Raw genomic sequence first — 26,312 nt, 5'->3', positions numbered from 1 at the left:
TCAGTTAAATGTCTGCTGAAGGAGCAGTGTCAACAGATATTAGGCAGACAGTCTACTAATATTCAAATGGACCATCAAAATAAAGTGTTACTTAAAATGGGTCTGCTATATGGATCATACATTTATTTCTCTGTTTCCAGACTTGAGTACACTCAAATAAAAAACAAAAATAATTTTCATAACCCAATATTGGGTTTCAAAAAAAAGTAACACCATTGGTTTGTCCATATTTTATAAAAACCCAGCATTTTTAGAGTGTACCAATTCAGCACAACATTGTCAAACAATAAATAAAATTGAAAACAACAAAGATAGAACTATTTTTAAGGTATAACAGAGTGTTTTATTTTCTAAGCCAAGCCATTAAGTTAAAAGGAACATTCCACACTCATTCTCCCAACATGAAAAGTTCAAAATGCTTCATCCTCACATCTCCATATTACATAGTGACAGAAATATGGTCTAAATTAGATTATATGCTATTAAATGCTAAGCCAGTAAACCATTTCAATATGCATCAGGCTTACACAAAAAGATGGGTTTGTTCATTCAGTTCATTTCTACCATTGTTACTGTCCAGCATTTTATGTTCTGACATCTTTTACATTTGTATTTTTTTTAAGGTTCACATGTAATCATCTCTCTGGCTTACATTTTCAACCGGGCCTTCAAGCTCACCCTCCGCATTGACAGCAGGACACTGGCCACAAAGACTTCAAAGACCATCCGCTCCATCTCTCGCGCTCTCTCTCTCTCTCCCTCCCATTTCCTTTCAGGCTTTCACCCTCACTACTTCATTCTTTCTTTGTTTCTCACACTCTTAGCTCTTGGGTGTTTGCATTTCTTTTTTGGTTAACCAGAAATCCCTTTGCCTGAGAGAGCACAACAGGCATTTTTCACATTAATTTTCAGAAAGCCTGTTGTCAGATGATTGTTTCGTTTGTTCGTTTGCATCAATATGGGATTCACATTTAAGGTTCGTTTCTCAGATTAGGTCGACAGTTCAGCTGGTTCACTGTGGCACCTCTACCATATCACCAACTGGAGCTGGTACTTGAAAGTCAGCAGCCAAACTCAAGTCCTTTTTCAGTTCACAGTCACTCAGCTCTTGAGGCGCTTCTTTGTCCTTCACGCCATTTACACATGCCTCAACCGGAGACTCGAGGACATCCGCAGGAGCTACATCTTCTGTCTCCTCATGGCAATCCCCATTTACCTCAGTGGGAGCTGATACAGTCTCCTCTGCTGAGCCAGCACTCTCACAGTCTCCATTATTCAGCTTCTTATCTGTAACTTCCAGGGAACTCTCCTCAAGACAGAGATCATTGGTGGAGGTTGATTCTAAGATGACGATTGCCGGGATGGAGTCCAGTGCACATTTTTGCTCCGCCATAGGTTCCTCTGGGGATGGTTCTGGATTTGCTGGTGTCAGTGTTACTTCGGGAGGTGCAGCAATTTCAGATTCAGATGTGACTGGTGTTGGTTCCACTGGGGAGGAAACAGCGATCTCGACCTCCGCTGTGCTCAGTGCCTCGGAAACAGGTTCAGGTACTGGGGCAGACTCTGTGACTGGCTCTGGATCTGCAACCTCAGTGACAGTCTCTTGTTCTGGTGTGACCTCAGTGGTTTCTGTAATTTCAGCAGACAATTCACTCACACTGGCGTTTACAACCTCCTCAACAACTTTCTCTACTACTTCCTCTGTGACTGGTTCCACTGGTGAAGCTGCAAGTTGAGGTGACAGTGGAGGCTCCTCAGGCTCATGTGCAGCATCCTCAGGTGCAACTGCAGATTCCTCAGCCTCAGGGGCGACTGTGTCTTCTTCAGGTGCAGCAGCAGGTGTCTTGTCCACTGCTGATGGAATCTCAGAAAGTGTTACAGGTTCCTCTGCCACTGGTGCTTCTGGCTCAGCTGCTAGTTCTTCATGTGTAGCTGGAGGTTCTTCTTTAACTGGTGTCTCAGGAGCAGCAACTGGTTCTGTTGCAACCACTGGTTTCTCCATCACTGGTGACTCTGGTACTGTAACTGCAGGTTCCTCCACTACTGGTGCAGCTGCTGGTTCTTCAGGTTTTTTAACTGGTGACTCTGGTGCAGCTGCAGGCTCCTCAGCTGCTGGTTCTTTAGGTGCCGCTGCAGGCTCTGGCACAGCTACTGCAGCTGGTTCTGGTGCAGCTGCTGCTTTCTCTTCAACAACTGCTGTTACCTCTGCAGCTGGGGCCTTTTGTGTAGCAGCTGTTGTCTCTACTGCTGCTGCAGATGCTGATACGTCTGCTGATTGTGATTCTGGAGCACTTGCTGGTTCCTCGGGTGCTGGAGTAGATGTCTCTGTGGTTGCCACTGGTTCTTCTAGTGCAGCATCATCCTTCTTTACCTCTCCTTGTTCTCCTGAAGGAGAGGCGGTCTTTTCATCTGGTGCTTCAGATTCCACTGCACTTACTGCAGCAGCCTCCTGTGGTGCAGCCTCCGCCTCAGTCACAGGGGTCTCAGCCTTCTTCTCAGTTGGTTCAACTGACTCCACAGCATTCTCCTCTTTTTTCTCTTTAGGGTCACTGACATTGTATCCCTTCTTCCGTTTGCTTAGCTTGCCTCCCATGATGTCCTGTGGGAACAGAAGAACATCTTATGTCAACTATGAACATCATTGCATTTTTGGTATAATTCAGTTTATCTATTTGGGAGATGCATTTATCTAAAGCAATATCCTTTGGCTTCATCTATTCTATACATTTTTATCTGTTTAGGCATTCACATGACTTTTCTATTGCTGTAACTGTTTGAGCTAGAGGACTGCATGATAAGGTTGGTCTAAAACTCCACTGGCAAATAACCAAGATTATTGGAACCTCATTATGAACATAAAATGCAAAACCTCCTCCCAGGCCCACCCCATTTCTCCATTTTAAAGGACACTCACTCAATAGTTTCAACCCAATGCAGTCCCGGCCAAGGACTTTGAATGCAGTCCAACTCTGTTAAAGAGGAGGACGTGGCTTGAGGACAAAAAGTGACTGGAAGGGAATGTCACTTATTTCTTGTAAACTTCTAAAGATATGGAAAAAAACCAGTGCAAGCTAACCATGCATTGATTAAACAGGACAGAAAGTACTTTTTATCTTTGGCTTTGGCTGGTAAATCAGCTTGGTATGAAGAGGTGGAAAACAATATTCACAGGACAGGCTAATCAATATTACACATGGCCACATTTTTTTAAATAATCAGTTTTTAACTATAGCTAAAGGTTTAATTATGCTTTCCTTTTATCAAACTTATTTAACGTAACTGACAAGAATTTAAATTAAATTATTGCAAGTTGCAATATGTTTATATTATAGTCAAATAAGTCTGTATATGCATCATACATTACATTTCATTATTCCTTTTTTCCCTTGAAATGGAAATGACACCGTTTGCAACCAGGGCATTGTTTAATTATCTGTAAAGTAGTGGGGTTACAATAGGAGCTGTCCATAGTGCTGCACTGGGGCAAACAAAGACCGGATATGCAGTCATGCCCCAATCCAACCTGCAAAAGGGTACAACTGCTGAGATGTGCTGCCTATGTCAGCGCTCACTAAAGACAGCGTTTATTACAGCATTACCGGCTCTGTGCCAGTACGCTTCACAGCCTCCATTATTTCTCCAGATCATACTTAATGAAGTTACTTATTAATATTACAATGAAAAGAAATCTACTAAATGTCTCCAGTAAAAGTTATGTCCTTGAAGACCGGTGTAATATGCTCAGCATATATAAGTGTGGCAAACCAAGAAGCATATCCCCCGTCTAACTGCGGGTTACAACATTGTGTAATGATCAATGCTATAAAATTAAACCATTCATTAGAGCTTATGCAAAAATTGAGAAAACCAATGACTGCAGTAAATCCTGTGTTCAATAATAAGCTATGCAATTTTGTATCAATAGTATTAATTGTAAGACATACCAGCCCCCACTCCACACCCACCCAACACCCATCCCCATATCGACCAGCTCCTCCTTAATAAGCAATTTCATGGTAAAGCAAATAAAAGCTTCCCATTTCCTTAAAAAATAATGCTTTTAAGAGGTCAGTAAAGGGAAAGCGAAATACAAGCTTTGAATAACTGCTACCTGTAACCCATATCTTAATTAAACACATCAAAAATACAATATAAATGTTAAAATAGCTCTTTATGTATATCGTTAAATGTACTTTCAGTCAGATATCTACATTCCAGTAGCTATATCTTTCTTAAGGAAACACGTGTTATATTAAAGTAAGCTTAAATATTTCAACTGTGACATTTGTGAGGTAAAATATTCTAACTGTGACACTTCCAGGAAATAAACATTAACATCTAGTTATTAATAGAGACAAGGAATGAATCTGTTGCATATCGTGCTAGATTTAAAGACTGACATGTGAAAATGAAGAGAACAAAGAACGGCTCGTGCAGTCTGCATTCAACTCCATCTCCAGCCCCGGTTAAACGCTTTGTCTGCGAAGTGATGTTCACTCCGCTATTCGGAGACTCACTAAAGACATTTTACTGACCTGCTACTCCGCTTTTGTGGAAATCCGTGAGAAAGAGTGCGCTGGGTGTACTTTTTTGTCTCCTCCTGTAGTAGTGAATGTGATTCAGCAAGCGCCGGTCCTGCTCTCTCCCTGAGGTCCAATCCGCGACTGGGCGTTTTTTCTCCTTTCACCCCTCCTGTTAAAGCCACGGTTTGTGAGACATCTGTCGTTATCACAGCCTCTCCTGCCCACTGCCCACAATCCATATACCCTCCCTCTCCTCCTTCCTTCCCTTCCCCCTCACGTTGGGTGCATATTTTACTAGATTAGATGGGCTTTATAATGGGTTTTGGGAATAATGCCCTCTTTTCTTTCACTTTTTGAAGTGATCACTATAGCAACCGTGTTCCTTTGACTTCAAGTTGGTGCATTTGCCTTTTTTCACCTGCCTGATTGGTTGGTTTACCATGCATTTCTCTCTCTCTCTCCGTTTGTGTGTGTGTAAAGACAGGGGTTACAGCAAAATCTCCTCCCCCATGGCTGAAAGAGAAGAGAGTGAATTGTAAGCAGGCCCTTCAAATTCGGTTGCAGTGTAGAATGTATTGTTTTTACAGTGTGAAGATGTCCGCACACTGATCCTGTTGTAAGCGGCTGTAGACTGACTTGTGAATGTCACCATTGCTTGAACCAAAAGTGAAATAGTTATTGTGTGTGTGTTTTCTCATACTGAATGAGTCAAATTCTTTGCATGTTTTAAAAAATTCTTAAAGTTGGGTAGTTTCAACCCCAATTTGGGTAAAATGTGGACCCATGTGGATGGTAAAATATTTTATTCAAATTAGAATTACAGTGCTTAGCATGATGGAGAATTTTGAAAATTTATATTTTTATACATTTCTCAGTGAATATAGGCAATGTAGGCAATGTATTTTGGTGCATTTAATTAGCCTATAATTATTAAAATAATATTTTAGTCACCAAACATAGATAAGATAATCCAATTAAATTCAAGCACAATATTGCAAAATATACAAACTACAAAAATTCAACTTAATTTTTTTTCTTCTCTTAATTTTTCCTCTTTTTTAAATTTGTATTTAATATTTTTCTAGAACAAAAAAATTAGGTGTACGAGTTTGTGTACCGCTATCATGAGTTATTTTGTTATATAAGCACCAGATTTTTCTTCAGTTATATATATTGTATAGCTTCCTATGAAAAATATGAATTTATGAGGATTTGTGAGGGGTGTACTCATGTGCTGAGCACTGTAAATCATCCCAGCCTTTTTGTGAGAGTATAAAGCCTACTGGTTCACAAATGCGCAACAAGAAAGATGTATACGAGAGTCTTAAGGTCATTCTGAATATTACATTCCACTTGAAGCAGCCTGACACATGGCACCCTTGTGTAATTTGGCTGCTTTGTGTTAATAGTACAGACAGAGGTGCGATGACATTCTTTAAGGCCATTTCATTTTAACTCTATAAACATGTAAATGAAAAAAAAAAAAAAAACACTTACCAAACATTACTGTTTCTTTCTCGCAGATTCAACAAGTATTCACTATCCTAAATAATGATGTTCTAGTATGATAATAACAGTTGTGCCTGAAAAGTAAATATCTACAGGCTCACTAAAACTGCTGGGATACTTTCAAAAATTAGAAAGATAAATACTGTAGACAGTAAATTATTTAACATTACAGCAATTTTTCATCTACATTGTTTAGCTTACGGGCAAGGCAGTGGCGCAGTAGGTAGTGCTTTGGCCTCACAGCAAGAAGGTCGCTGGTTCGAACCTCGGCTCAGTTGGCGTTTCTGTGTGGAGTTTGCATGTTCTCCCTGCCTTCGCGTCTGTTTCCTCCGGGTGCTTTGGTTTGTGTGTGAATTTGTGTGTGGATGTTTCCAAGAGATGGGTTGCGGCTGGAAGGGCATCCGCTGCGTAAAAACTTGCTGGATAAGTTGGTGGTTCATTCCGCTGTGGCGACCCCGGATCAATAAAGGGACTAAGCCGACAAGAAAATGAATGAATGAATGTTTAGCTTACAAAGAGGCACACAGTAAAACCCAAGAGTTAACTTTATTAAATAAAAATGAGTGTGGTAAACTCAAAATTTACTGAAAGTTAATTCTAGTCATTTGAAAAGAGTTTTGAACTCAATAGATATAGGTTGAAGGTAATGAGTTGATTAAATACCTCATTACTTAAATTAATACCCCAACTTAAATGGAGTAAGTTCGCAGTACTCAGATAAATTTTTTACTCATTTGGTTTGTAGCAATCTGTTTCCTTAAACGGTTGGAGACGATTTAACTTATCGGGCTTTACAGTACTCAGTTGGTTTGAGTTCTCTTCATTTATTGGGTTTTACTGTGCTCAAATTGCGTCGTTTACTCCAATGAATTAAGTTCACAGTACTTATTAGGATTGTTTTTTTTTAACTTAAATGGTTTGTTGCAATCGGTTTCCTCAAATGGTTTGAGTTACCTTAACTTAATGGGTTTTACAGTGCAATACTCACATCAAGTGCTATTAGAAAAGGTTCTGATTTTGATACAGTGCTCAGCATAATTGAGTACACCCTATTTTGAAAAATCATAGTTTTATCAAATTCTCAGTGAATATATGTTACATATTTTAACAAAACACATTTATTAATAAACTATATTAATTTAAATAATATTTTAGTCACTAAACATATTTAGAAATAGAAAGATAAAACATTTAAAATCATGTGAAATATTGCAAAAGAAATTGCAAAGTAAAAAAAATCTATATATTCCTTTGTTAGTTTTTTTTTTGTTTCTCTTGATTTTAGCTCTTTTTAACATTTTATTTATTATTTTTCCCTATATAAATTTGGGCTACTAATTTTAGACTGTTATCATAAATAATTTTGTTGGATAAGCTCCAAATGTGGCTTCAGTTCTGACTAATCTAATATATGTGCACAAATATAGTAAATATTGTTTCCTACAGAAAATATTCATTTAAAAGAGTGATTTGTGAGGAGTGTACTCATATGTGCCGAGTACTGTATATATTAAAGATTTTACAAATAGGAATTAAGATAATTATTTCCTTTGGTTGCAATGTATTTGTAATGTTGAAGAGGATGTATACTGGACACAAGTTTTATAATATTAGAACTGTGACCTACTGTAGTGCAGGTGTATACAGTAAAGGAGGTCTCACAGAAAACACCCTGGAGCTGACCAGCTGTGTCAATAATTATAAGTCAATCCTCATGTAGACAAGCCACTAAATATTTTGATTTAGTTTTTTTTTATCATGAACTCGTGATTAAATCTCACTGAGGGGAGGAATGAACCAGCACTGCCCTTTCATCACTGCTAGACACATGGAATGCGATGAAACAGTCGTGAGAAACTGGTTTCCTCTCCGTAATGCTGTTGCGTTTTACAGCACAGCTTGCATTTTTGTTGAACCAAATGTCAAGAATGGCAATCAAACTTTCTGATGCAGGATTGTACAGTCAGATCCTTAAAATACGAGAGCTTGTGGTCTCATGTGAAAAATGTAAATACATGTTTTGTTTCTTGACATTTGAGATGATCTACACTCATGGCTAAAAAAAGGCTAGTAATGTTTTGATTTCAGTCACACAGCTGGTAATTTGTTAAAATGCCCAACTATTCCAGGCAGAGAGTTCAAGGTTACGGTGTTCCCAGACTCTGTGTGCTGAAAGGTTTATGATCTGTGAGGTTTATGCCCCATGAAAGGCTTGGCAAGCATGTCATATGTGATTAACTGCAAGTCTCATGTCAATAAAACAACAAAAATGTTTGCTCTGAAAATTTCTTTTTAGAGAAAAAAAGAGGACAGCGGCCTCTAGTGTCTGAAAGATGATGGTGCATCAGGAGCAATAGCCATAGTTGTCCCTGCATTTTAAACAAGGCCTGAATGTGACTTTTGTTTAGACACAGAATGATAAGAATAGCATTGCAAAATAATAACTATATGTGTTGCACAACTTCAAGTGGCAGCTTTATGAAGGATAGACAAAAAAGCTGGATCTTGAAGATCTGAGATGCACTCAAGCTACTTAGCTATTTAAAATGAGCTGAAACAACACAATTCTTGAGATTTTTTTCTGGGACTACTCAATTGTTTTATGTTCAATCCACTTAAATATGTAAACAATCAACTTTAAAAAGTCACCTTAATTTCTTCATGTTGTCCCCACACAAATTGATTGCATGGAACTCAGCATTTTTTTTTACCGTGTAAGAGTTCATTTGCTCTAAAAAATATTTAAGATGAGCGATTTTATGTTTAATCCACTTAAATTGTTAAATTAACTTAATTGATTTGTGTTGGGACAACAGGAATTAATTCTGTAAACTTTGCATCGTTTACAGTGTGAAAACAGTACAACTACACCCATGCACACAGTTAATAAAGTGATTTTTTAAAGTATTACATATTGCTTTATGCAATGTAGCGCAGCCTATCAAAAAAAAAAAAAAAAGATTTTGCTCAGTAATGAGCTCTACATGATTGCAACGCTTCTCATTCTAACGAATTGCTAACACAATCTAAATAAGAGATTCACTGTGCAGTTTAATGGTTTAATTGAAAAACGGAACTGTGACAATGTATAATCTATTACTTATGTTTAATGCTGCTAAATGCTATCTACACACAGGTCTCTCTAGCAGTGGATGGGACAAAAATGTAATATGTCCAAACATCAACAGCAGAGTTTTATTTATTTTTTAATTTTTTTTAATGGGGAGGGGTGCATGGAAATGTTTGAAGAAAAAACCTAACTAAAAATATTATATTTTAATTAACAATTTATTTTAATAAATCAACAAAACTGTAGAAGTACAAAGCAAATACATAAAAGTAGGCTCAAATAAAATAGTATAAAATAATGACCATACAAAATTAAATAAAATGTGAAGGAATCAAGAAATGCATCAAAATTGGACAAACAAAAATCCTCAATCAGTATTCTCACTGTTGACTAGTTGCTTAGCATGTTATTAAAATATTGGCTTTTTTATTAGTACGTATAAAGTACATATTTTCTATGATTTTATTCTACATCCATAATTCTACCCGATACCTAAATTCAACTACCTTAATAAGCTAGTTAATAAGCTTAAAATAATGTGTCTCCAAAAATATATACACTATAAAATGAAACGAACATAAATTAAGTAACTTATTAAATAATGTTCAGTATATATCAACCTCAGTAACTTTATTTTGGAGCTGGGCTTGTGTGTCAATAAAAGAGCATGTTTTCTTGACAGCAGGGTGTTTGTGGCTGAAGAATAAAAGGAAAAAGGTCAGGTTACAGGCCGTATATATGACTCAGGGTATTGGCAGGCTAATTCTCCCAGGAGATCCCGCTCTTACCCCTCCGCTGCTGCCAGTAAAGCACAGTTTCAGTTTGCCAGCCATATGGAGCTGCCAGAGGGAAGAGCCTTGAGACGTCCTGTAATTGTGGCAGAGCCTCAGCTGTCATCCCTTCACCCCATCATCTTATCTAGGCTCCGTTGAGACAGACCAGTGTGTCCCTCACTGAAACTCACTGAAAAAAAATAAAATAAAATTTAGTCAAATTGACAAAAGTTTTTACTTTTAGTTTTTAAAGTCGAGTTCATGTATGGAATTTAATTGCTTATAAAAAAGTAAAGTTACATAAACTTTGCATAAAGTTATGTAAAGTAAGAATGTTGAATAAATTTAACACAGGTCACACAATAGTGGCAAAATAAAACAGACAAAACCGTCTATGTTAAAGTAATGCAGCTCAACATTTAAATGAGACATTTGGGATGGGAATTCATATACATGGGACATTCTACCAGAAACGTGTTATCTGTCCCTGAAATTAAAACAAATACAGTGAATAAAAAGTATTTCATGTATAAAATGGACTGATGGTTGATTTCTGTGAGTTGTTCTGTAAAGGATTTTGTCATTCCTTTGGATCTCAGATTTTTTCTTTATTAAAAACACTTTACACTGTACAAACCCTGTCATTGTCCTTGTCCTCAACTCAAATGAACTTAACAGTTTAACCGTTTTGTTATGTTAAAAACTGTTATTTAGGGGAAAAAACCTTCAGAGTTAGCAAAGGTTAAGTTGTTATCATTAACATCAATAGAATAAAAATATAAAATTATAAATTCAACAAATAAATACTATTTTACAATTGTCCCGGTGCTTCCGTCAGTTCTGTCACATTTGCATTGCATTTAACATAAAATGCATCCCATACACAGTTAAGGCTGTGACTCGGAAGTGAAATCATTTGACGGAGAAGAAGCTAACAGTGATCAGGGATGCGTTCTATCATTGAATTGTATTATTCTATGCTTGTCTTTGTATGATTTTTTTAAGACAACAGACACTAACATTTTTATAAGTAAAAATGTATGTTCCTGTAAAATGTACCATATACTTAAAAGTCAGCTAACCTAAATAAAAAAAAAATAATAATAAAGTACATAGAAATATCCTGTGTTCAATATAAAAAATAACAAATTATGAGAGAAAATAGTGCCAAAATTGTGTGTGTGTTTTTTCTTTTTTGTTATTCCATTATACTAAATTATCCCTTAAATAGGACAAATGTGTCCAACAGGGCACACAAATTGCAAAATGAGATTACTATTACTAAATAAACTAATGAAAAATTACTAATGATGAAAAAAGATTGCTATGCCTGTTTGTAGATCTGCACAATTTAGCCGCCTTTTTTTTGTTTTTACTAAAACTCTCTATTAAAAAAATATTTGAGAATAAATATTAGTCAGTTTGCCTTTTCAGTTGCCTTATGTTTACTCCAAAGGGCTACAGAGGAGTTCAATTTAAAATTTTACTTGTAATACGAATAAGAACTATATAATACATAAATATCTAATACTATCTAATAGGTACTAGTCTCTTATTATTCAGTACTAATATCTAATACACTGTAAAAAAAAATATATGAACAATTAGTCATGACAGCATGTTTTTAGTTCATTGAAACTAAATAAACTAAGTTAATCATGTTCTAACTTAATTTCATAAGTTATGCAAGTTGTTTTAAGTCAGTTTAATAGGCTCATAAGAGCTTAAAATTTACAGTGTAAATAAGCAGTGCCTAATAAAGAATAAGCATTAGTATCTAATGAATAAGCAATATTATCTAGTTCTACTTATAAACTAGTGTCTAAAATGGGTACTAGTAACACTAAATTAGATACTTGTGCGTTTTATTTAATAAATGACACCCTCTGGTTTTGTTTTTGAAAAACAAAGGATGAAGTAGGACGTTTGCCCACGTTGTCATGTGATCTTTCCACCGGCAGATGTCGCCGCACATTAACGACAAAAAAATCGTTTCATGATCATGCCAAAGATTTTGCCAGCCCTAAATAAGGCAATCACCATGCGAAAAAATTTAGTTTTTTTTTTTCCAAAAAAATAACCGCAGACCCTATCTTGCGGCCCCTGTTTACTTATGGTACTTGTGTTACTTATGGTTATGAATTGCTTTTTTATCGATTGTTCATGGTTTTCATAGATATTCATAACAACAACTATTTTAGAATTTATATTGAACTTAAAATAAAAGTTTTCTTTTTATAGATGTTGTAATTACAAAAGTTAAAATGACTTATTTTGTATTAAAGTTGATGATATTGTTATTTACGTCCTAAAATTACTCGAAGACAGCAGAACATGTAAGAGTAGCGTTGGTTATACTTCACACAACTTCCATGATGAAAACTGACATCTGATAGAAGAACATTTTCAATTGAGACGTATGCTCTGTTCGCTTGAAGAAGAGCCCCGTGGACCAGTTTTCTCTCCGTACATTCAGTTCTTTACCATGGCAAAGCAAAACAAACAACTGACCGCAGATCAGCGAGCGAGTCACATGCGCTAAACATCAGCGAGCGCGGCAAAGTCTGAAATGACATCATTTAAGCCAACGCGGATAGCGCTGTCTTTTCACATGCCTGATCACAATTCTAAACATCTAGGCAAAATAAGTATTTTAGAAATGCATATGTCCAACGCGGCATTTTAACAAACAAAATAATACGTATAAGTTCTGAGGAACCACATGGCTACATATCTAGCTTGTCATTCGTTTTTTATTAAGTTGTCTCTCAGTATTTACGTTCTATATAAGCACGTTTTCGACTCATACTATGGCGAAGACGTTGTTATGAATATTAATTTACTCTCACTGCCTCTCGCCCGGAACATATGATACATCCTGTCATGTGCCTATTTAATATTTAAGACTCACTCACTGAGGTCTGCTTTAACTGGAAGAACGACATCGTGCGTCGTTTAATATTCATGAGCTCAGCCTTCACCGTAGTAGGAGAGGCGTCTGACGCGAGGTCCTCGGGCGCTCAGTGTGCGCCTCCCTTTGTGCCTCTACACTCAAGATGGCTCCCGTTTTAGAGAAGAAGCTACTGGGCGCAGTCGGGACAGGCGACACTATGGAAAACAGCAACGAGGATGATGAAGGACAAAACCTCTGGTACGCACGAACCCTCAAAGCGTCCATTAGAGCAGCTGGTTTTGCAGGGAGGTTGTTTATTTGACAGTGTGATCTGCTGCTTTGTCACCAGCCGGGTGCTGCCCAGTTCAGACGCCGGTCCCGGATGAGCTCCAAAATACTTCACATTAACTTGTAGTAAAGTGTGTGTCGGGCTGGGTCAGACATTGGGAGTTGGCTACACAATAAAGAAAGTCTTCTGAAGCGTTTGGACGCAGATTATCTTGGTTTATTTGCTCATGTCATTCTCAGTGATGACTGTTGTGTGCTGTTGGTTAATACTTTGTTAAAACTCATCGGTTTTACGTTACATGCTTTGTAGTGGTAAAGTGGTTTCTCAATAAGGCGTTAAATCGTTAACTGTGTGTCTATATGTGCATGTTTTATTTAGTTTTTATGAAAAGTGTCAAGATGCTCACTCCTGATCCCTGATGTGATCTAACGGTTGATTGGCCATTCATCTCTTTAATGAACGTTTCCTTTTGCTAGCAGCATTTTTGTGGATGCTTTGGTAACATTTTATTTCTTAGTTTTGACAGCCAACAACAATAACTGTCCACACAACTATTGATTTTTGCATTGAAGTCTGTGTTTGCTGGTGTCATGAATGTCGAGTGATTTGTCATCTGTTGTTTTGTCTTTCAGGTCTTCAATCCTCAGCGAAGTTTCCACACGCTCGAGCTCAAAGTTGCCTTCTGGGAAAAATGTTTTGCTTTTCGGTATGTAACTTTTGCTTAGTTTTGTTTTTAGTCAAGATTCATATTTAACTTCTGTGTACAATGTTTACATGTAATGTATGTATAACGTGTAGGAAATTTATTTGTGTGAAGGAAACTGGTGTTAAGGGATTTATCACCCAAAGCTGAACATTCAGCCATCATTTTCTAATAATTGAAGGAAACACACACTATCTACTATATCTATGAATATTTATTGAGCATTAATGTTGAACAACTGAATGTAAAGCACACGTTGCCTACAATCTTGTCACTTTTTTTTCTTGTGAAAAAGAGACAATAAATAACTTTTTGCTTTTGTAAACAAAATAAAATATTTTTTATGTTTTTCATATTAAAAGTAGAAAATAATCAGTATCTCTTCTAGATATCTAGCATAAATATTTTAAATGTAAAGAATTTTAGTGTAATGGAAAATATGCCATCTTAACGCATCTCTGGGCAGCTTCCAATCATCGTCAGTGGAGTGCAAAGTAAGGCTTGACTAAAGATCAAATGTGGCTTCAAAGTGGATGCAGAAGTATAAATCAGCCTTAACTGCATGCCAGTTTTTTAAGGATTCGTAAGTTTCGGCGACAGCCACAGTGAGGGGTATAGACTGCATGAAGGCTGCGCTGAACCATATGCTTGAGCTTGACGCAGAAGTATAAACGGAGCGGGGTCAATAATTGACTTGGAAAAAATGTATCGATTATAGGCTCTCAATGTCGATTTCTGTTATTTTTCAATTAATTGCTTAGCCCTAGCTGAACACAAATAATTTATATATATATATATATATATATATATAAAAGTCTGCTAACAACAACAAATCTAAACATCTTGCATTTAATATAAATTGTAACGCTTCAGGATGAAAGAGTAAGAAAATGATGCCAGAATTGTCTTTGTGTGTGTAAGTTATCTCATAATACTTCATTATCTCTTTAACTTGTGTGTAAAGCTGAAATAATTAGCTTTTTAAAGACTGAAGAGTATGCAATATTGAAATGATTTCTGGTGATGTTTTAGGGGAGGATGGGTCAGGAAAGACTACGCTTATGTCAAAACTCCAAGGAGCCGAGCACAATAAGAAAGGTAGAGGGCTGGAATACTTGTACCTGAACGTCCAAGATGAAGACATCGATGGTAAGTGCTTTTAAAGTGGGTCATATAATAATAGTAATAATAATAAATAATTGTTATACATAATGGCAAATTACATCTGTCAGTAGTTGTCATAGCTGTGATTATTTAATTATCTTGTTTGTGTTAAATTCGTTTATTTGCATTGAATTTGAAATATGCTTATATGATGATTTGTAAACAATTTGCGTAAAGATAGAATTAGATGGTTCAATAATGAAAAATCTGTTTTCCTTAGTTTTATAACTTTACTATAAACCCTTCCAGATTTGACTCGCTGTAGTGTCTGGATCCTGGATGGCGATTTGTATCACAAAGGCTTGCTGAAGTTTGCAGTGACCGCAGAGTCGTTGAAGGACAGTCTGGCCGTGTTTGTAGTGGACATGTCACGTCCTTGGACCATCATGGAGTCGTTGCAGAAGTGGACGAGTGTGCTGCGTGAACATGTAGACAAACTGAGGATCCCACCTGAGGAGATGAGAGAGATGGAGCAAAGAAGTGAGTGCTGTTTTGATTTTGAACAACTTAAGCCTGGTTTATACTTCTGCGTCAGGTGACCGGCGTAACCCACGGCGCATGCAACGTGCGTGGCTGTGCATTTATACTTCTGCGCGCTGTCTCTGTTGGTCTGCATTAACACTTCCGAAACGCTAGTTGGCAGTGAGGTGTAAATGTTCCTCTGTGTCGAGTTTCTTCGCTGCTTTTTTGCTTTTCCTGAACACTTCCGGGATGTACAAGTGGCTCAAACTCGCTCATTTTGAGGCAGGAACCGGCAGACGTGCAACAACTTTAACTATGAGGTAAACACAAAACAAAACTTTCCATCCGGAGCTCCTTCACGTGACTCCACACTTGTAAACAATCGCTACATTGGGTTTGCGCCATTCGCGTGGCTCTCGGTCCCGCCCAGACTCGTCAGCGCTACCAAGCTGACCAGTCACAGAGCTTGCGCTACGCGTTGTTGCGACGTGTAGTTACTTTTTTTGAGAGGTGCACGTCAGCGACGGCCACGGCGAAAGGCTATGCGTCAGCGCCGTAGCATACACCGGTGTTTGACGCAGAAGTATAATCAGCCTTTAGTGTTACTCATTTAGATTTGAGCATGATTTATAGTTGATGGCATGTTTGTCATCCATCTTTCTGCTGGACATATTAATCAAATGTTCAGGATAAGAATTCACTGTATAGCTGAGTTAGAGGATATTTTGTTGCCACAATACCATTTGTGAAGTTGTCAAATGAGCTTTTTGTTTGGTAAAAATCGGTCTTCTTTTGGTGTGTTCAGCAGGCAAAGACTATAGAGTACATAAGACATGTCACTCGTATAGTTTTGATTGGGGAAAAGTGTAAATGTTAATATAGTGAATAAAGCTCACCTTCTAGTACAGGAGCCAATCATCAATCACTATAGGATTCTCCAGGGGAGGGGCTTAGATCAGACAAGTGTTTTTACGACAGTTTCTGCAGTGCTTATGCACCCTCTTTAGGGCTAAAGTCTAGATGGCATAGAGCTGTGGATACTCGCATCAATGTAGCACAATTTTTGTGACACAGTACAACAATAATTAATAGTTTTACATTACTGTGAGGGTCGGGGAAGGGTGTAGTGGTTAAAAAAATACAATTAATGGGTAATTAAATAAATATTAAAATGAATTCTTATTAATTTCCGGTTCTGATTTTGTATTTTGTATGAAAAGAACACGAGGCACAGTCCGTCCCCTCAAACTTGCAAACAAAGAGGTTGCTTTGATTGTTTTTGGAGGAGGTTTGCCATCAAGACTAAGTTGGGAAATACTTCACAAGATCAGTGTGATTGGAAGAGGCATCATTCCGAGGAAGATAATGGGCAACACTTAAACATAAACAGCCATGAATGAGGTTGATGTCGTGATCTCGTTCGAGTGTGCATTAGATTGGGCAAGCTGGAAAATACAGATTTAGTTTGATTTGGATGTTTAGAAATGAATCTTAAGAGACAGTTGTTGTTTAATTCTATTAGTGATTCAAAATAGGCAGTTTAATCCTAAGCTTGGCAAAAAGTTTTGGAGAACATGATGATTTTTCCATTCAAATAGTATGCCCGAGAGGCGTTTCAAAGATGGCAAATTGTAAAATTACTTGCCTTGAAGAGTCTTTGGTTTAGGTATGTAAATTTGGCGAATTAGCAGCAGATGATGATTCCTGCATGTTTACATATTCTTTTTGAGAGAAACAGAATTAGTTAAAAGAGTACAGTAAGTGACATATTGTGGTGAAAGTCTTGCAACAGTAAAAATGCATTAATTCTTCCTAATGCAGCAGGGGTGATGTGTAGATTAAGGGATTTGTTGTTTTTTGTTTCATAGGGAATTCTATTTTTTATCACGTATATTAATTGATTGTAGTCATTTATCCTAATATATCATGTTCTTTAAAAAAAAAAAAAAAATATATATATATATATATATATATATATATATATATATATATATATATATATATATATATATATATATATATATATATATATATAAATATAAATGTATATGTGTATAATATATATGTATGTATACGATACGATGTGTATCACGATATAATGTTCACGATTCGATATGTATCACGATATTTGGAATAAAAATAGAAAATTAAACTGAAATGCAAATTTTACCAAGTAAACTATTTTTTATGTATTTCTTTTGTTTCAACTTGTTAAACTGAACCTTCTTTAAGAAAATAAATTAAACAGGCCTGTCTCTGGAAAATAAAACAATTTAAAAACTTCTTAAAAAATATTATTATTGAAATGATAGAGACAAAATTAAGGAACAATTTCAGTAAAGGTGCAAAAAAAATAAGCTTTCTATTCAATTGAATTTAACAGTAAGAGCTTAAGGCTTTGCTTGGTCACTTGCGTTTTTTGTGTGTGCAAAAAAAAATCCACATTTCCAGGTAATCAACAGTTCTATAAGATAATTCTGAACTGATGTGTATCTGTCTGAGAGGTTTTAATGGATGGCTGTCTTCATGTTGGGCATGATGAGTGACAGGGTGGCTGTCTTTTCATTACACAGGACAGTCGTGGCTCTTTTCAGCAGTTTAGGCAGGTTTACTATTTCTTCGGCGTCGCTGATGTCGGCGCTATCAAGTGTATCATGTTGACGTGCATTTTTGTGTACCTCTACTCAAAAGGGTTAATGCTCGTCGTAATCATAACTCTAAAATGCGATATGATTGTTTAAATAATGTGTACGTTTTCGGTTTCATTTCCACTGCCAAGTGCTGTTCATACTACCCACGCGGCTCCTGAACAATCACTCTGTTCCACAAACTGAATGTTGTTTACTACTTTATTAGTCACAACCTGCAGGTTCTGTTCACTGAAGCAGACGAGCGCGTATGGCAAGCCGTTTTAGCATTTAAACCTTTGTTCTGACTATCCATAAATGTATTTAATTCATATTTAATTAAATTCATTTAGAGATATCTCTAATTACAATTGTGACTAGTCAAAACTCATTTAGAGATATCTGCAAATATTTTTCAATGGAAGTCAATGGAGGAATATGACTAGTCATAATATATTTGCAGATATCTCCAATCTGATTTCGTACTAGTACAATTGTAATTGCAGATATCTCTAATTGTCATTCTGACTAGTCGAATTACAATTATGACTAGTCAAAATATAATTAGAGATATCTCTAAATATATTTATGGATAGTCAGAACAAAGGTTTAAATGCTAAAACGGCTTGCCATACGCGCGCGTCTATCATAGTCCGCCCTCTGTAGTAACAGCTCACGGTCAGCTCACGTCATGTGTGATTTTGCGGCCGCCAATACATCATTATATGAAGACAGAATGATATTTTAGGGTGAATTGTACCTTATAAATGCAGTATGTGACTCTTTTAACAGCATTAGGAGGTATCCATGTCGCTGTGCAAAGTATGTAAATCACTGTGAAGACTTTAAAACTTAGGATGTTTGACGCAGTATGCGTGTCAAAAAGCGGACGAGTCTAAAGCAATGACTGTACAACCGAAATGTTGCCAGACATCTGATTTTGAGAGGATGAGCCATCCTTTATATCAGCTCCACTCATCTTGGTCTGCTAACATTACTGCTGCTGCAATCTGAACTCACGTGTGACAGCAGGTGGAACGTAGCTCACGTGTAAACGGCTCAACTAATAAGAGAAACGGACGTCATATTGTAATGAAATCGTCATAACGCCACGATGCATATTGTGACATTTTTGCATCGCAATAAATCGTACAACGATAAATCGTTACACCCCTAATATATATATATATATATATATATATATATATATATATATATATATATATATATATATATATATATATATATGCTTCTTGTGAAATTCTTTAGGTCAGTCGTTCTGACTTCGAAAGTTTATTCTTCAACATTTTCAAGTAAACTGATGGTTGAAATAAAGGGATAGTTCACTCATTTTTCATTATTTGTTTTTGGTGAACTGACCCTTTATGCTTTATCCAAGCTTTTGTGCCAAGGCATTTGATAGCTATTGTTGTCTATATGAGCACTCCACTGTTGTACCAGGTGTGTCTTCAGTAAGTCAGGATGTTTCAGTGGTGTGAAGTGAGCATCAGAGGTCTTAGACGTGAAGCGAGAGGCTATTTCTGAGGATGAGTGTTTGTGCATGTGCCCTATAAATGGCTTTGAGAGCAGAATGGGGAAGTGGTTTGGCAGTGGTATTGTTTTTAACTTCTGTATGGAATCTAGAGCCCCGTGGTTTTATTTGGAAGCACTAATGTGTGTTTGGTTGCATATATTTATGTACATATGCTGCTTTTTGTGTGAAATGCATTAAAAAACTACTGTTATATATATTTTTATTTCTTTTGATTTCTTCTGTGTCTCATGTTAGGCTCATAGAAATGTTTTCTAATAATATGAGCATGGGGAGAGAATGTTTAGTATTGGCTGTGTGAAACTGGCATGAACAAATAAGTTTTTGCTACGAGGAACAATATTGGAAGTCTTCCATGGTTTAAATTAAACACTTATTTGTCAACTGCAGTCACTATATCTAAAAAGAAAGAAAATTATACCTTTAAGTAGGGCTCCACAATGTATCGTTTCAGTAGGTAGGTAGCATGATCACCTCACAGCAACACATAGTGTATGTGTGTGAATAAGTGTGTATGGATGTTTCAACAAAACAAATGCTGGTAAAGTTGGCAGTTCATTCCCCTGTGGCGACCCCAGATTAATAAAGGGACTAAGCCTAAAAGAAAGTGAATGAATTAATGAATATACATAGTTCACTCCCCTGTCAATCATCCCAGTCAATCAAAATTAAAGATTTTCTAAATAGAGCCTCTCAAGTCATCTGGTGAAATTGTGTTTGTATTGCAATGTATATCGCAGAGAGAGAAAAAAAAATATCACAATGTCAAATTTTCAATGTCGTAGACCCTACCTTGAAGTGTGTAGTAATTTTTCTTGCAATATTTCCAATTTGTAGTTTACATCCACATGTCCTATACGTAAGAAACACATTTAAGTGTGGTCAAGCAAGCGGTTGTCTTGCTATCAGACAGCTGTACATTTGCATGGGCTAAATTACATTAGTTCGATTTAATTAGAGAAAACATGTTTAAAATATTGAGTTATATTTATTATGACTTCAAGCTGTGCATGCTTATTGGCCCTCAGTTATGTGTCTAATAGAAAAAATCATCCTGCGATTATATATTGCCATGAGAATACAATTTCACTAGATTTGTTGAATAACTATTTGGAAAGAATTTCTCATTTTAGTTTAATTGGGATGGTTCTCTAGGAGAGTGCATAAGCATAAAATGGAAGAAACAGGCAAAGATAAATTCGATGGAGAAAAAGATACAAATAAATAAACAGAATTGTATTGTTTTCTGAGTCGTCGAACTGTATTCCGATCTACTGCAATTGAGTAATCAAATATAAAATAATACTGCATATTCTTCGTTTTATGAACAGTCCATTAAAATCAATAAATATTTATTTGTCAAAGTTACAAACATTACAGTTTATTGTACCTTAATGTATTTACAACCCCCACAAAGTCACAGGCCTCAAAAACATTTGCAAAATGATAAATCATAATCCAGACTCAACACTGCGTATAGTTGCGATGTGACAGTTGCAAAAGATCACATTACGATTTCAATGCTGAAACGAAACATTGTGCTGCCCTAAATTAGTGTCTGAATTAGCTCATGTTCAGTAAGTTTTATGCACTGAGCATAATGTAGTGGCAAGCACATGGCTTGGATGTTTGCTGTTTTTTATTTTTGTTGCTTTAGCTGCATTTTGAAAACAGTTTATTTGGCTGTTTAGATTGCTTGTAAAGGTGATTTTTCATGCTATTCTGGTGGTTCATTAGTCACTTTTAAGATTTCCATTTAGACATTGAGATTAGTCACAGTCACAAATTTGTCTAAATCGACTCAGCTTTGTAAAACTGACCCACCCAGAAAAAGAGCAGTTGCTGCTTTAAGCAACGCTGAGATTAAGAAGCACAAGCAGTCTCTTCTCACTCCTCACATTATTCTGGACTCAGTGATGTCAGCGCTGGTGGGAAGGACAGTTCAGCCTCTCTTACAAGCCATTGCATCATGGTCTTCTCAGCGAGACGTTCCTGACATTTCACTCGTGGCTCTAAACAGGACATGAGCACAGCAGTCAAACCACAGTGCTGAAACATACAGTCTCACAGCTCTTAGTCAGCTCACACATTGACTTGACGTTTATTTTACAATGTACAGACATCTGGATGCACTTAGTGTATTGGCATTTAAAGTTATTGTTCTTTGACATCAGGCTTTTTTAATGTACTTGGCTTTCATGGGAGTTGAATACCTGTAAATGCAGACTGTACATCTATATTGTTGACTGTCCCCACCCTTGTTTGTGGAAGCTGGTCAAAGTCGACACGGGAAAGTGATTGTAAACTGGGACTTCATTTGATTGAGGAGATTAAAGGAGGCCATATATTGTTTAAGAAAGTTTGTGGTTCTAGATCAAAATCTGTAACAACATTGACTGTCTAGTAAAAACAGGCTGATTGAGATATTTCAAAAATGTTCACTATGTTTTTCAGCCTGAGTTTGTTATGAGAACCTCTGAGGGAACATGAGGCAGGAGAATCGAGGCTATTATTTTAAATTCTCTGAAGATTCAGGCCATGTGATTTTCAGCTCTTGCCTATTGGCTGTTATCATTTAAGAAGAATCGCTGCGTGGTGAACATCGGTTTGCCTTCTGGAAATAATTAAACTTTCCTAATGGACTCTTTGTTGAGAACAACACGGTAGCTTATTGGTTTGCTTGAAATGCACCAGATAATCTTGATCTCTGGCTCCTGTGGAAACATGTATACCCTTCACTTCACAGGGTGTGGGTAATTGACTGTGACATAACCAGTTAATGGAGAGTTTCAGAAGCAATGACTGTTCCAGTTTTTACAGTGAGTCGTTCTGATATCCTTGGTGTGCAAGATACATTACTAAAGATACACAACAGTTTATTTAAAAAAGAAACCTTTTACTTAAAAGAATTTTAAATAGTATTACTGTAAATCTGCTTTTATACTGTAGTTTTTCCTGCAGTTGTTCATTTATAATAGTATGCTAAAGGAAGCAGTGCTGCTTGTCTGGTTTCTGGGTCATCTGAAGCTGCATTCTTAAGGTTCCTGAGGAAGTTCCCCTTCCCTCCCTCCCTCCTCTGAGCACCTCCTGAATCCACCGCTGAATGAAGGACTTTCCAGGCACTCATTTCTGCATATCACCACCACTGTGCCCTCTCCATTTACTCCAATTTATCAGTTCGGTGAATAAAGACCCTGCTTTTGGTTTCTGTTTGGAGTCCTGTAGTAGTTTTATGTGAGCATTGGGGGTTTGGGAGAGGGTCGGTCTATTGAGAAGGTGCTTTCAGCTGCACAGAGGTGTCCATAAGTCATGATTTCAGGCAGGTTAAGTTACAAACCAGATAATAAACTGTTGGGTTGAAAAGTGCTAAAGATCCTTGCCGAATGCCTATTCTAAGATTTATTTCTGTAATGATGATCTTTTTTTGATATGCTGTTTGGGTCTTATGTAACCTGGGAATGGAATGTCCTATTTCTGAAGCCATTATGTAAATGTGTTTCATTTGTTGAACTTGGGCATTTAAGACCGTATTTTACCAAAAATGATATTGCTTTGCATTTACTCATCCTCAAGTTATTCTAATGTCAAGATTTTTATTCATTTTTTTAACGGAAAATGTATGTATTTTTGCATTTATGTGACTTATTAAATTTAAGGCAAAGTAATTGTGAAATATTGTCTACAGTTTTTTTTTTTTTTTTTTTTCAAAGAAAAAAGTGAATATTCTCTTGTATAGCAAGTTACATACAGGGTCACACATTTTCTGTTAGATAGAAAAGATTGTGTGTTCAAAATATTAAGAGACTGAATAACCCTCAGAAATTTGATTGTGTATATTCTTTACCACAACTGTTCACACAGTTTTGCTAATTTTCTCTCTGAAATTGTCTAAATACTAGGGCGGCACAATATATCATTTCAGCATCGATATCGCAGTGTGATCATTCGCAATAGTCACATCGCAGGATATGCAATGTTGATTTTGTATCATAATTTATCATTTGTCACGTGTTTCTGATGCCTATGATTGTATAATGGTTTTAAAAGCATTCCAGTATAAGAAATTGCACCATTTGTGTCCTTAACTACGTGTCATTTTATATTCATTTTTATCATTCATTTACTGTACTTGAATACCTGTAGTCTTGGTAAATGATAGAACACTTTATTTCAAATGCATCTTTTTCTTGATTGCATTAATAGATTGTTATGCATGAAAATATAACGCATGAAAACACAGAAATGCACTGCAGGTAGCACAGACCACAACCAAAATGTGCCGAGGAACCCCAAAAAGTTTATAGATTGTTTATTTGATTTGATGGAGATGCACTCCCACTGCAGAATCATCCCAAATCCATCTAACATTATAAATTATGTCTAAATTGAGGTATTAAGTCATCTGGTGAAATGATACTCATATCTTAAAATAAAAAATATTGGAATGTTAGATTTTTCCAATTTTGTGCAGCCCTACTAAATACCAAATTTACATCTAAACATTGATTGGTGCGTACAGCACAGCAGATATAATAAACAGCCACTGAAATGCACTTACTTAATGAGCAAGAACAAACCTCATTGTTTTCTCTGTGTCAAGCCCAGTTGACCAGCGATATTTGAAAGCAGCAGGTATATTGCTTTTGCTCATGTAATTTTACCCCTACATTTCTATTATTACTTAGAAGCTGACATTAAAATGAAACTTTTACTGGTCGAACTTTTGCATTGAGTCAATTAAAGAAATTAAGTGACTTATACTGATGCGTGCATTATTGTCATTTTCAATTCAAAATATTGCATAAAAAACATGTGTATGCTTATTGCTTTGTAAACGTACCTCTGCATGATCTGTAGATTTGCTTCCTGAATCCTAGTATATTTGTTGAAACTGTTGCAAACATATTGGTTGAAATTTCAGTGTAATGTAAGCAGTGATGTATAATTCAGTAGTTTGATGCTTCTGTTATTGTTGTAAACTGAATGCTGCAGCTGCCACTGTTTACTATAAATGAGAAAGTCAAATTTTTGTCCCCGTTCTGTTCTCTGCAGTGGTGAAGGCTTTCCAGGAGTATGTAGAGCCAGAAGAAGCCACACCAGGCTCACCTCAGAGACGAGCCCCAGCAGCCGCAGGAGAAGATGAGAGTGTGCTGCTGCCCTTAGCAGACAACGTCCTCACACACAACCTGGGCATTCCCATGCTCATCGTATGCACAAAGGTAACTTAAAAACTTCAACTTAATAGACCAGCCAAATTAGATGCTTCAATAAGAGTCTGATCTAGTTTGGGCTCAGTGTAGTAATGCCTGGTTTCCAGTAAACTGGTACTATTCTTAAAGGGTCTCTCTGATCAGGCTTGTGTTTTTTCTTCCAACAGTATTCTTACTTGATTGTCATGGTGAAGAAAGTTTGCAACTAACGTTTTTAATCGCTCAAAGATAAAAAAGCTGTACAGGCTATTGAGATATTCATATAACAATCTGTGGTCTGGCATGGGTTTTCATTTGTTTTTGCTGGCTGGATTTTCTAATTTAGCTAAATAACCCACACATAAATTAAGCCTTTGTATTGGGCATTAAGTACAGATGTTTATTCAGAGATCAGAGATTTTTACAGATAACAAATTCAATCCTTTTTCTGGCTTTGCTACATGCATATTCTGTTGAAAACACGACTTAAGTGTGAAGTAAACAGAGGTCATTATCATAAATAGTGATGAGTCTTAATTTAGGCTTGTGCAAGGTTAGTTTAGAAAAGAAAAGAAATCAAACTAACCCGGAATTGTTTAAAGTATTACATGTTATCATTGCCGTGTGTATTAAAAGTGGGAATTTGAGTGTATGTTGTGAGTTGTTTTGCTCAGTGTTTGGGGAATGGGTGTGTTGTTTCTGATCATCATGGAGTGTCTTTAATTGGATGAAAAGCTCTCTTTATGGAGACTCTCAGTAGCCTGCAGGTTCAGAGCTGCAGACTCACCATGCCCCCCTCACATGCTCTCAGATCAGAACACTCTCAATGATCTCTTCTATTGTTAGACTCCCTCCAGCTCCGAGTGCATGAAAGACAACCCTTTTTAAATTAGGTAGTTTAGGTCTGAGAGTAAAAATTTCACCCTTTGTTCGGCATGAGGCAAAGTGATCAAACGGCCCCACCCTGGGATAGAAGAGAAACAGATCCTGATTGAATTTCACAACACAGTTCCAGTTTACTTGAAAGCACAACATTCGCTCTTATCAATATGCATTAGTCTCCCTATTACTGATCTGCTAACAACAGCCTTTTACTGACCTGCTGAAAACCTTCAACGGGATAACCCCCCCAAAAAATTTAAATCCCGTCACAACTGGTTTTAAGATATTTTTTTTATTTATTTTTTGCTTAAAATAATGATCACGAGTTTCTCACAATTCTGTAGATGTAAAATAAAGGTATGGTAAAAACAAACATATGGCAAAACGTCAATAATAATATTATGTTTAGGTCTACTGGTTTCTATAAATAATTCTATTCTACTTATAATAATTCTAATGTTGAATTATTATGTTTGAGAGTGCAATCTGTCATTGTCAACATTATTAGACAATTTTATTCACTGGTAAAATCAGACATTTGTCATTGATAGATTATATTGTTTACTGACACTGTAAACATTTATTTTCACGCACAACTCGGTTCGGTTCGCTATGAAAAAAAAAACATATCAAATGCACAACTCTAAAATGCCACAAACTGGATATTATTTACAAC

General features: G+C 36.5%; 2 protein-coding genes and 2 long non-coding RNA genes across 7 annotated transcripts in view; 2 read left to right on the top strand and 2 right to left on the bottom strand.

The window, feature by feature from the left end:
* Positions 1-320: 320 nt before the first annotated feature.
* On the bottom strand, positions 321-4,670 carry si:dkey-56m19.5. The gene is made up of 2 exons (XM_087261659.1): positions 4,536-4,670; positions 321-2,599 (listed from the first exon to the last, which is right to left on the bottom strand). The coding sequence occupies exon 2, from the start codon at positions 2,591-2,593 to the stop codon at positions 1,013-1,015; it is 1,581 nt and encodes a 526-aa protein (XP_087117785.1). The 5' UTR covers positions 2,594-2,599; positions 4,536-4,670; the 3' UTR covers positions 321-1,012.
* A 4,988-nt stretch (positions 4,671-9,658) lies between these two features.
* Positions 9,659-12,429, bottom strand: LOC141375106 (uncharacterized). Its single transcript, XR_015496107.1, has 3 exons — positions 12,263-12,429; positions 9,891-10,065; positions 9,659-9,798 (listed from the first exon to the last, which is right to left on the bottom strand). It is a non-coding gene; the product is annotated as an uncharacterized LOC141375106 (long non-coding RNA).
* A 460-nt stretch (positions 12,430-12,889) lies between these two features.
* dync1li2 (dynein, cytoplasmic 1, light intermediate chain 2) overlaps positions 12,890-26,312 on the top strand; it is a 28,654-nt gene continuing 15,231 nt past the window's right edge. For 3 of the 4 annotated variants that reach the window (XR_015494905.1, XR_015494904.1, XM_087259866.1), the window contains exons 1-5: positions 12,925-13,026; positions 13,690-13,763; positions 14,793-14,909; positions 15,174-15,404; positions 24,618-24,784. Coding sequence is in view for 2 of the 4 variants with exons in the window: in XM_087259866.1 (XP_087115992.1) it covers positions 12,932-13,026; positions 13,690-13,763; positions 14,793-14,909; positions 15,174-15,404; positions 24,618-24,784 (684 nt within the window). In the remaining 2 variants the exon portion in view is untranslated. 4 annotated transcript variants of the gene reach the window in all.
* Positions 19,803-23,238, top strand: LOC147843151 (uncharacterized). The gene is made up of 2 exons (XR_015496137.1): positions 19,803-22,696; positions 22,862-23,238. It is a non-coding gene; the product is annotated as an uncharacterized LOC147843151 (long non-coding RNA).

This window comes from Danio rerio, chromosome 7 (assembly GCF_052040795.2).
Source record: "Danio rerio strain M-AB ecotype USA chromosome 7, GRCz13ab, whole genome shotgun sequence".
In the NCBI taxonomy this organism is placed as follows: Eukaryota; Metazoa; Chordata; class Actinopteri; order Cypriniformes; family Danionidae; genus Danio; species Danio rerio.
The sequence above is the reverse complement of the archived record's forward strand: the minus strand, read 5'-3'. Positions and strand labels throughout refer to the sequence as shown.

Excerpts from the sequence above, each read along its gene's own strand:
- si:dkey-56m19.5 (XM_087261659.1), bottom strand. The coding sequence starts at position 2,593 with ATGGGAGGCAAGCTAAGCAAACGGAAGAAGGGATACAATGTCAGTGAC.